Here is a 12,488-nt window from a genome sequence, read left to right on the forward strand (position 1 = left end):
TAGTCGGGGATTGAGTTCAAAAGCCATGAGGTAACGTTGCAGCGCTATAAAACCCTAGTCAGGCCACACATGGAATATTGTGTTCGGTTCTGGTTACCTCATTATAGAAAGGATGTGGAAGCTTTAGAGGGGATGACGAGGAGATTTATTAGGATGATACCTAAATTGAAGAGCCTGTCTTATGAAGATAGGCGGAGCAAGCCAGGGCTTTTCTCTTTGGAGTGTAGGATCAGATGTGACTTGATAGAGGTGCAAAGACAATAAGAGGCATAGAACAACTGAACAGCCAGAGCTTTTTACCCAGGACGGAAATGGCCAATATGAGGGTCATAATTTTAAGGTGAGTAGCAGAAAGTATGTCAGAGGCAAGTTTTTTACACAGAGTGGTGGGTGCGTGCAATGCGCTGCCAGGGTCAGGGTGGAGGTAGAGGCAGATACATTAGGGACATTTAAGAAACCCTTGTTAAGTACACAGATGATGGCAAAATGGAGAACTATATGGGAGGAAAGGGTTAGATTGATCTTAGAGTAGGTTAAAAGATCAGCACAACATTGTGGGCTGAAGGACCCGAACTGCGTTGTAACGTTTAATGCTCTAAGTTGATGTTCGTCCATCAGATTGGAGGCTACCCAGATGAAATATGGGGTATTGCTCCTTCAACCTGAGCATGGCCTCATCATAGCAATAGACAAGGCTCTACTGGCAAGTTTGTAAAGAATTTGGGATACTGAGACGCATGAAGCTCTAGATCATCTGAATAACAACATTATGCTGAGCTAATTAAATTAACGACACCTAATAGCTTCTACCTACACACAGTCCATATCCCTCTATTCTCTGCATATTTATATGCGTATTTAAGAACCTCTTAAATGATCCTATTGCATCTGCCTCCACCACCACTTATGGTAGTGCATACCAGACACTGACTACTCTCTGTGTATTTAAAAAAAAATCCTCTCTTGCCTTCAATGCATGCCCTCAAGTATTAGGCATTTAAACCTTGGGAAAAATACACCTGTAGTCCACTCTGTCTATGTTTCTCATAATTTTATGAACTTCTGTTAGGACTCCTCTCAGCCTCTGTGACTGAGAGAAAACAACTGTAATTTCTCCTTATAGCATAGGCTGGTAAACCTCCTTGGAAATTTATCTATAGATTCCACATCTTTCCTATATCTGGGCAATCAGAATTCATTATGATACTCCAGATGCAGCCTAATCAGAGTTCTGTAACACTACAACGTAACTTCCTGGCACTTGAACTCAACGCCTTGACTAATACAGACAATTATTGGCATGCAGCTTCTTTACCATGCTATCAACTTGTGAAACCACTTTCAGGGAGCTATGGACTTGGACTCCAAGATCCCTCTGTGCATCAATGCTGTTAAGATCCTGCCATTAACTGAGTACGTTCCCTTTACATTTGATCTCTCAAAATGCAACATCTCATACTAATTCCATATGTTGTTTTTCTCCCCATAACTATATTGTGCTGTATCCTTTGGCACTTTTCCATCGAAGCACAAATATTTAATTATCTGTCTGTAAACTTACTAACCCACATACCCACACTTCATCCAAGTTGTATCACAAATAGCAGAGATGCCCGCAAAACATTACTAGTCAGAGACCATCAGACAAAATAAGACCCATTGACCACTACCCTGTCTTCCATGGGCAAGCCAATTTTGAATTCAAACAGTGTCATTTTGGATCCCATGTATGTTAACCTTTTGGATGAACCTACTGTAGTGCAGTGGTTAGCACAAAGCTTTACAGTACCAGTGACTCGGGTTCAATTCCCGCCACTGTCTGTAAGGAGTTTGGATGTTCTCTCCGTGACCATGTGGGTTTCCTCCGTGTTCTGGTGTCCTCCCACAGTCCTAAGATGTATCAGTTGGTAGGTTAGTTGGTCAATAAATAAATAAATTGAGGGAACTTGTTGAATGCCTTACTAAAATCTACTGTTCTACCTCATCGATCAGCCTGGTCAACCCTTCAAACACTATCTAATTGTTTGTCTAAATACTAGCCAACTAAATGGGGGAAGAATTGCTCCTAATCTCGAAAAGGTTTTTAAACTTTTCAACACTCACAACACGCTGGAGGAACTCAGCAGGTTGGGCAGCATCCGTGGAAACAATCAGTCAATGTTTCGGGCCGTTGACTGATCGTTTCCACGGATGCTGCCCGACCTGCTGAGTTCCTCCAGCGTGTTGAGTGTTGTGAGTGTTGCTTTGACCTCAGCATCTGCAGATTATTTTGTTTTTAAACTTCTAATTTTTTCAAAGTCCTACTTTTTCCTGGATGACAATGGAACATCTGGTGTCATTCCAAGCTGTTTATTTCTTTTCTAGTTGGCAAATGCATGACCACATTCATGATCAAAGGACACCAGGCAAGTGGCTTCATTAAGATTTTCCAAGTCAATCACCTGTAAGGGCAAATCGAGCCATGATTAGTCCATGGTATTTAGAGGGAAGCTTGTGTTGAGGAGTTCCAGGGCAGGTATTTAGCACTTTGGGTAAAGATTTTGAATAGTTAAGATCTGAAACTTACTATCTGTAATGGTGGTTGAAATAAAATCAATCAGTGCCTTCTACAGGAAATGTGTAAGTACCTTAAGAGAGAATAAGTTGGGAAATGGAGATTCATCGTATTATTTATTTATTTATTTATTGAGATAGTGCCAAGTAGGCACTTCTAGCCTTTCAAGTCACACAGCCCAGCAATCACCCAATTTAATCCTAGCCTAATAACAGAACAACTTATAATGACCAAGTAGCCTACCAACCGGTATGTCTTTGGACTGTGGTTGGAAAGCAGAGCACCCAGAGGAAACCCATGCAGTCATAGGGAGGAAGTACAAATTCCTTACGGGCAATGGCAGGAATTGAACTCGAGCCGCCTGCACCGTGAAGTGTTGTGCTAACCAGTATGCTACCATGCTGCCCTATTGAAATTAGCATGGATTCAATGGGCTACATGGTCCCTCTGATTCTATATCCCGACCACATTATGTTCCAAAAATAAAAATATCAAGTAAAGAAACAAATTTACAAACTAGTCCACTACTTAGAACATCTACTTTCCTCATCTTTGTAATAACACTGGTTATGTGCTTCTGAATATATGTATTTAAGTTACTGAAAGCATCCATTTCAGTTAAATTATTCGATACAGTGAATTACAAGGACCAGTGACACCCATTATCAGGTAACTACTATGGGTAATGTTTCTCCAGTAGTCTTTTTTGCATTTTCCTGTGTTAAATTGTGCAGTTAAATATGATTAAACAGGGTCAGATTCTTGGAATGGAAATTATTCCCAATTAAAAAAATGTTTGTGTAAGTCTATACATATTTTACATCAAATGGTCAGAACCTTTTCAAAACTTGGCTTGGTACAGCATTAATGTATACCTTCAAATGCATGGGAGCAGAGTTTTGTATAGAAGCATTCATGAACAGAGCTTTCCAGCACCTGCAGTATTTTGCTTTGGTGGTCTTGCAATTATATAGGCCCAATATGGAATGACAATCTTTTTAAACCAATCTTATTCTCAGGTCTCACTTTCATAGCCTTCTAGAGCACTTCACCTTTCGACGAGGTACATTGTAAAGTTCTTAATTCAAAGCTCAACAATATTATATCTTAACTATTACTCCTACTTTTCAGTCAGTTCTGGTGATGATTCCACTGTTTGTTTATTCAGTCCAGTTCTTCAAGATTTTTCAAATACCGCCTTTTGTTTCTCCATCCTATCTCTCTGCACTGATTTAAAACTTGCTATAACATTTTCTGTATCACCTGTTTTCATCTCTTCCCACAAGTGCTTGTTTATATTTCATATTTCTTGCATTTGCAATGTTTTGCCTAAGTATTTTCAAATTAACAGTGACTGTACCAGTGAACTTCAACTTTACACATCAAGAAATCAGCTATCAAAATTTGTACAAGATTAAATAAAGGGAATAATTTAAATGGATATTTTCTGCTGACGTATGGAAAAGAAGATTTATGTGTTAAAGGGATCTATTAACTCTTTTCAAACGGATGTTAATATTAGTACCCAAAAGTGCTCACTAGATTTGTACAATTTAAAATTTCTTCCTGAGAGTCAAGTTAACTTTACAAACAGGACAAGAAATAAAAAGATACAACCAAAGACGAAAAGATCTAGAATTGTCAGTTGTATGAAGTTTTAGCAGTTAAACCATTATGAATACTCATTCAGTGGCCACATGTATCATAATAGTAAAATCATAAAACCATGCATCTTCAGAGAAAGTGCTGGTGTGTTATACAGTATTGGACTGTTCTGTACATATGGAAAACAGGATTTCATGCACAGAATTCAATATATACCTGAAGTAAACATTATAAAGTGCATTGCTGCATTATTTACTCTCATGTTGCAAGTTTTGCATGAAGCCTGTATATAGTATAGTTGCAGAAACATTATGACTGTTTTTGTAAGATTGCCAAGCAAGAATAAGTTGACAACCACCACTACAAATAGTAATACATCACATGCTTCCAAAATAAAGTCAACAGACCAGATTATAAAGCCCAAACTAGAAACAAGGTCTGATGACATTAACTTGTAAGTGCCAGCAGCTGATCAATCTGTAAACCTAGCAATTCTTAATTGAAAAAGCAACCTTAGACACGTGTAATAACTTTGTTGTACAATAACCAACAAGTATCACCTGCTGCTTAGATTTGTACTCTAAATGCAATGCCTGTAATGATTTGAAATCTGAATTCAAGTGCCACCTCTTACCCAGTCATTCTTATGAAGAAAATGTTATGACATTAGTTCCTTTAACTTTAATGCTTGTATCAACAATCCACATATAATGGTGAACTTCACTTTCAGGACTCTAGGAGGAGGAGTAATTCAGTGTTTAATGTACTGAGACTGTATTTAAAATATTTTTAAATCTATTTAAAATATGATAGGCTAGGCATAGATTTTTAGGGTAATCCAAGTTTGGAATTTTAAAAATATTAGGATTTTGATATAATCTCTACATGAAAATGAAGACAAAGAATAAAGACTGAAGTAATGGAAGTTGCAGAAGCATATTCTGTATGAAATATTTGCATTTGTATTGCACCTTTGATTTCAGGACAATCAATCTATAGATAATATACTGTTTTGAAGTATTAATACATCTGTAATATGGGTGTAGGCTACATTTTTACCAATTTAAATATGATCTTACAATGGAATAAAGAGCACTAAGTGGTGTCTCCAAGAAAACTATTTTGCTATTCTGTAACTATAATCCAATCTTGGTTCCAGGTATGGTTAAAAATGAAATCACACTTCACCAATTGTTATACTTTTACTGGTCAAACAATAATGCCATGTCTTACACAAGTGGAAAAATCATGTTTCCAGAAACACATCATAACATTTTCAATCTGTTTAGTATCAAAGACATCCTGATAATTTTATTTTTATGTTCTTTATAAGAAACGTGCTGCACCAAAACAATGAACACTGATGGCACAAACTGGCATTCACATGATAAAGAAATATTTGTTTATGTATCAGGACATTAACATTTGTCAGCTCTACAAGATTTTATTGCCAATATTGCATTTTACTTCAGCCAGCTGAACTTTTAATTTTTCCAGAAGTAATAATTAAACACAAAAGTAAAGCATCTTTAAACAAATATTGACTATACATTTAGGATTTTTTTGCTTCAGTTAGGTAATTAAGAGAGTATTTTTAAGAGAATGATAATTAATCTTCATGTGTCTTAAAACAAAAACTGAAAATCCAATTTACATCAGTAAGCTGTACATTCTCAGATAGGAACACATACAAGAGCACTGCACATATGTCACTCATTGCAGTGATTTGTTGCTCCCATTCGATATTATTAAAGTTTGTTTGTTTGGACAAAGCACCAGTCACATTAATTCCTCAGTCTTTGAGTTTCACTTGTGGCGACTGCCACGCCTCTTCATTGCTGCAGTACATTGTGGACAATACCATTTTCCTTTAGGAGCTTCTGTTAGTCCAACACATCCATAATGAAACCACTCAATGGGGCACTTTAAAAGAAAAAAATAAATGTTGTTAGCCTGATTACAAAGCAGTTTCATTTTATCAAGTTTAACTTTTTAAAAAAACATGCAATATTGTATGTACTGAATATGCATTCTACATTTGCCCTGAGTATTATTAATCTGATTTTTGTTTATTAACATAATATTTTGAATGAACATTGATAAGTAGTAACACATGGTGTGATTTGCACTGTTTTGTGTAAAAAATCTAGCGGTAATGGTTAAAAAAGATAATGGAAAAATACTTACATCTTGATTATCACATCCTACCATTTCTCCATAGGACACCTGTAAGGATAGGGTAGGGAAAAAAAAAAGCTATATTTAAGCTCAGTAAATGATTGGTTGTCTATATTTAACTAACAGGTGCATCAAGTTAAGATAGACTGTGCCTTATTGGGGAATTCCTCAAGCCTATATTTCAGATTTATTGCTGCATTAACACCAACTTTAATAAACAGGTTGTTTAATTTATTTTGTTTCATGTCTGGTAATGAAAACATTCACATCCATAATTAGACCAATGTGACAATTTTTTACGCTTCAGCAAGTTGTACATTCTTGAGTGTGGATAACTCATGCCGATGTTTTTCACCTCTTTACAAATAATACAGTGGATTCTGGTTAATCCAGAACTGGCCAACGGTTAATTGGGGTATCAGCTTATTAGTGACTACTCTTAAAAGAACAAAAACTAATCGAAAATAGCTGGGATTTTTCTTCATTTATTTGGGACACAATGCTGCTTAACTGGGATAGGAGACTGTTGCTGAAATTTCTAACTAGCATTAGTGACATGCACTTCTGTGGCAATTAAACACTACACTTTGCTTACAGTGAAGTTTTTTTTTAAAATAGCATCAGTTGTGTTTATTTGTGTTCAAAAAGCAGCGATTTTTGTCACTGATAGTTGGCAGGAAATAAGCAGTAAAACAATTTGGAACCGTTTTGCTCACTGTAGTTTCAGGCTTGGAGATGCCAGAAATGGCTGGGAGTGAAAATGAAATGACCTCATTACTTCAAGTTACGGAACTATGAGAAATTTGAAGGTATCAACAATCATTTTGAATGTTATAAGGAAAATGAAGATTTTGAGAATGCAATCATCAAAAGCATTGTACGAAGGTAGTCCAATATCTGCACTAGGTGTCTGTGCTGATTTTGGTCATTTACAGTCATTTAAAAGAACAATTAAGAGTACATTGAATGAACTCCTCTGTTAATAACTATTAGAAACTAATACAGTTTTATTCTAATGTAGTAATATTGGTAGTGTTCTAATTTGTTCTGTATTTCATTTAAATACATTTTTTTTTGACTCAGTTAAACAGTAGTTTATCTTTTTATACCCTTTTAACTTTGGGTAATTGGGGCAATCACTTAATTGGGTCAAAATGTACTGGTTCTGATAAGTTCTAATAAACCAGAATCCACTGTATTTAGAAATGTGTTTAGTCATTGTCTTCATGAAGCTTCAATTATTTTTTGATCCCACAGGAAAAATCAAGAGTTTGAATAAACTGGTAGTTAGAATGAGGTTCATCAATCTATGGCAGCATTGGATTTGATTTATTCAATTAAAACATGTTTCATGTAATGGCTGCTATATACAACCAAGTACACTTTATGATTTACATTAAATGGAAATTGAACCACCATTTTCTTCCACTCAGTAAATGCTACAATATATTCTTATAACAATTATGTGCCTCCAAACTATACACATTTGTAGATAAAGTGAACTTCATTGCTAAAAAATTGACATTGATATTTAAAGCAAAAAAAATCTGATTTGTCACTCCAGATTCCAGTATTTGGAGTCTCAAGTGTCTCCACTGAAAATTTAAAGCTGAATTTCTAGGGAAAAAATTGTATCCTCAGTTTTTAAATATATGAAAATAACAGAACATAAGGTGCACTTATATCTAAATATCCATAATTACCTGCTACTACAAACTTACCTGATTGCATATACAGTAACGAGGTTCATTGGGATCATATGTCCAATCGACTTGGCTATTTGAATCAGACTCTGGTAAAACTGGGATCTGCTGAGGGATTTCCTGTGCTACCACTGATGATGATGATGATGATGATGAAGATGATGATGACGATGATTGGTGATTTGAAGACTTGCTGTTTCTGGGGAAAAATAGATAATTATAAATAGCAACCTAATTTTTTTGTATTTTACCAACTTTTAAAAAATATGAACTGTAAAAAAGCAATTACTTTGAGAAATACCGGCAAAATAAGCAGAAAAAAATAATTAAAACAAATTTATATATCCTCATGATATTTGAGGACATTTTGGCTCATCGAGTCTATGCTCGCACATAGAGCAATCTCACTCTCTCACTAATTTTCCCTTTAACCTCTTGTCACATTCTCATCAACTTTCCCCGGATTTCACCACCCATCCACACATGAGCAACAGTTCCGTGGTCAATTAATCCAAAGATTAGAATTGAACATGAGTCACCAAACCTGTGAGGCATTAGCTCTACCAGCTGTGCCACTATTTATCACTGATGTGCAACAGAGCAGTGAAGCATAGAATCCTCTTTGGTGTAGCACAAACGTGATCTGAGTATTATGCAGATATGGGTGTTCCTTGGTTTACATTAAACGGAAAGTATAGATTACTAGGCTTAACCGTGGTGTGGGAATTATTCAAAACAGCCATGATCCTATTGAATGATGCAAAAGTTTGAGGGACTACATACAGTGTCTATAAAAAGTATTCAACCACCCCCCCCCCACCCCCGGGGAAGTTTTCATTTATTAGTTTACAACATTGAATCACAGTGGATTTAATGTAATTTGGCTTGTTTTTGCACTGATCAACAAAAAAAGACTCTTGTTGCGTCGCCTCTGATCTGGGCTGACATTTACATGCCGGGCGGCACCTAATTAATTAGCTTGTTTATTTCGGCTTTTCTCTTAAAGATGTGCTGGGTGCGTTCCGGCCACCGCTGCACCGCTGCATTCTTCGCGGCAATGTATTGGTCCATGGCCTGGAGGTTGGGGACCACTGACGAAGACAAAAGAACACTCCAAGCAACTTTGCAAAAAGGTTACTGAAAAGCACAAGTCAGGAGATGGATACAAGAAAATTTCCAAGACACTGAATACCTTTTGGAGTACAGTTAAGTCAATCATCAAGAAATACAAAGAATATGGCACAGCTGTAAATCTGCCTAGAGCAGCCCATCCTCGAAAACTGAGTGACTGGGAAAGATGGGGACGAATGAAGGATCTGGGGATCTCCTATCCACTGCCACCAACCTTATAGCTCCCACACCCCACACTTCCCGTTTCTACCTCTTACCCAAGATCCACAAAACTGCCTGTCCAGGTAGACCCATTTTTTCAGCTTGCTCCTGCCCACCAAACTCATTTCTGAATACCTCGACACTGTTTCTCCCCCCTTGTTCAATCCCTTCCCACCTATGTTCGTGACACTTCTCACGCTCTGAATTTTTTCAATGACTTTAAGTTCCCTGGCCCCCACCACTTTATTTTCACCATGGATGTCCAGTCCCTATATACCTCCATCCCCCACCAGGAAGGTCTCAAAGCTCCCCGCTTCTTTTTGGATTCCAGACCTAACTAGTTCCCCTCTACCACCACTCTCCTCCGTCTAGCGGAATTAGTCCTTACCCTTTAATAATTTATCCCTTGGCTCTTCCCACTTCCTCCAAACTAAAGGCGTAGCCATGGGCACCCGTATGGGTCCCAGCTATGCCTGCCTTTTTTTTTTTGGATTTGTGGAACAATCCATGTTCCAAGCCTATTCTGGTATACGTCCCCCACTTCTCCTTCGCTACATTGACGACTGTATTGGCGCTGCTTCCTGCACGCAAGCTGAGCTCGTTGACTTCATTAACTTTGCCCCCAACTTTCACCCTGCCCTCAAATTTACCTGGTCCATTCCCGACACCTCCCTCCCCTTTCTGGATCTTTCTGTCTCTTTCTCTGAAGACAGCTTGTCTACTGATGTCTACTATAAGCCTACGGACTCTCACAGTTATCTGGACTATTCCTCTTCCCACCCTATCTCTTGCAAAAATGCCATCCCCTTCTCGCAATTCCTCCGTCTCCACCTCATCTGCTCTCAGGATGAGGCTTTTCATTCCAGGACAAAGGAGATGCCTTCCTTTATTAAAGAAAGGGGCTAACCTTCCTCCACCATCAACTCTGCTCTCAAACGCATCTCTCCCATTTCACGCACATATGCTCTCACCCCATCCTCCCACCACCCCACTAAGGATAGGGTTCCCCTTGTCCTCACTTACCACCCCACCAGCCTCCGGGTCCAACATATTATTCTCCGTAACTTCCACCACCTCCAACGGGATTCCACCACCAAGTACATCTTTCCCTCTCCCCCCCCCCCTTTTCCACTTTCCATAGGGATCGCTCCCTACGCGACTCCCTTATCCATTCGTCCCCCCCGATCCCTTCCCACCAATCTCCCTCCCGGCATTTATCCTTGTAAGTAGAACAAGTGCTACACATGCTCTTACACTTCCTCCCTCACCACCATTCAGGGCCCCAGGCAGTCCTTCCAGGAGAGGCGACACTTCACCTGAGAGTCGGCTGGTGTGATATACTGAGTCCGGTGCAGCCTTCTATGTATTGGCGAGACCCGACGCAGACTGGGAGACCGTTTCGCTGAACAACTACGCTCTGTCCACCAGAGAAAGCAGGATCTCCCAGTGGCCACTCATTTTAATTTCATGTCCCATTCCTATTCTGATGTGTCCATCCATGGCCTCCTCTACTGTCAAGATGAAGCCACACTCAGATTGGAGGAACACCACCTTATATTCCGAATGGGTAGCCTCCAACCTGATGGCATGAACATTGACTTCTCTAACTTCCGTTAATGCCCCTCCTCCCCTTCTTACCCCATCCCTTATTTATGTATGTATGTATTTATCTATTATTTATTATTTTTTCCCCCTTTCTTTATTTTTTTTGCCCTCTGTCCCTCTCACTATATCTTCCTCTGGTGCTCCCCTCCCACTTTCTTGCCCCCTAGGCCTCCCATCCCATGATCCTCTCCCTTCTCCAGCCTTGTATCCCTTTTGCCAATCAACTTTCCAGCTCTTAGCTCCATCCCTCCCCCTCCTGTCTTTTCCTATCATTTCGGATATCCCCCTCCCCCTCCCACTTTTGAATCTCTGACTACCTCTTCTTTCAGTTAGTCCTGACAAAGGGTCTCGGCTTGAAACGTCAACTGTGCCTCTTCCTATGGATGCTGCCTGGCCTGCTGCGTTCCACCAGCGTTTCGTGTGTGTTGACGAATGAAGGGGCCCACCAAGAGACCCATGATGACTCTGGAGGAATTAAAAGCTTCAGTGGCTGAGATGGGAGAGACTGCACATACAACAACTGTTGCCCATACTTCACCAGTTGCAGCTTTATGGGAGAGTGGCCAAGAGAAAGCCTCTGTTAAAAAAACCTCACATGAAACCTCGGCTGAGTTTGCCAGAAGGTACGTAGTAGACTCTGAAGTCAGCTGGAAGGAGGTTCTATCGGCTGATGAAACCAAAATTTAGCTTTTTGGCCATCAAACTAAACGCAATGTTTGGCGTAAGCAAAACACAGCACATTATCAAAAACACACCATCCCTATTGTGTAGCATGGTGGTGGCTGGATCATGCTGTGGAATGCTTCAGTGCAGCAGGTCTGTGAGGCTTGTGAAGGTAGGGGGTAATATCCTGGAGGAAAACCTGATGCAGTTTGCAAGAGAACTGTAACTTGGGAGAAGATTTGTTTTCCAGCAAGACAATGACCCTAAGCATAAAGCCAAAGCTACACAGAAATGGCTTAAAAACAACAAAGTTAATGCCCTGAAGTGACCAAGTCAGAGTCCAGACCGCAATCCAATTTAGAATTTTTGGCTGGAAAATGGCTGTTCACTCACAAGCCCCATGCAATCTGACAGAACTTGAGCAGTTTTGTAAACAGGAAAGGGAAAAAAATTACAGTGTCCAGATGTGCAAAGCTGATAGAAACCTACCCACAAAGACAAAAAGCTGTACTTGCTGCCAAAGGTACATCTACTAAATACTAGCTTGAAGGAGATGACTACTTAATGCAATCAATCTTTTTTATACTTGTGATTAATTTATATCACTTTGTAGAGGTCTGTTTTCAGTTTGACATGAAAGAATCAATCTTTTTTATACTTGTGATTAATCTATATCACTTTGTAGAGGTCTGTTTTCAGTTTGACATGAAAGAATCTTTTTTTGTTTAGTATCAAACAAGCCTAATTAAACCCACTGCGATTTAATGTTGTAAAACAATAAAACATGAAAATTTCCAAAAGGGAGTGGATACTTTTTGTAGGCACTGTATATGGTCTATACAAGCTCC

The 12,488-nt window shown here is 38.9% G+C and overlaps 1 protein-coding gene across 1 annotated transcript in view; it reads right to left on the reverse strand.

Moving 5' to 3' along the window:
- Positions 1 to 5,342: 5,342 nt before the first annotated feature.
- The window catches only part of ing3 (inhibitor of growth family, member 3), a 48,633-nt gene continuing 41,487 nt past the window's right edge, over positions 5,343 to 12,488 (reverse strand). The window contains exons 10-12 of the mRNA XM_072267566.1: positions 8,059 to 8,239; positions 6,347 to 6,385; positions 5,343 to 6,082 (exon numbers count right to left, since the gene is read on the reverse strand). Of these exons, the coding sequence (XP_072123667.1) occupies positions 5,966 to 6,082; positions 6,347 to 6,385; positions 8,059 to 8,239 (337 nt within the window). The 3' untranslated portion in view covers positions 5,343 to 5,965. The remainder of the gene's footprint in view (positions 6,083 to 6,346; positions 6,386 to 8,058; positions 8,240 to 12,488) is intronic.

The sequence above is a fragment of the Mobula birostris genome, chromosome 9 (assembly GCF_030028105.1).
Source record: "Mobula birostris isolate sMobBir1 chromosome 9, sMobBir1.hap1, whole genome shotgun sequence".
Classification (NCBI taxonomy): domain Eukaryota; kingdom Metazoa; phylum Chordata; class Chondrichthyes; order Myliobatiformes; family Myliobatidae; genus Mobula; species Mobula birostris.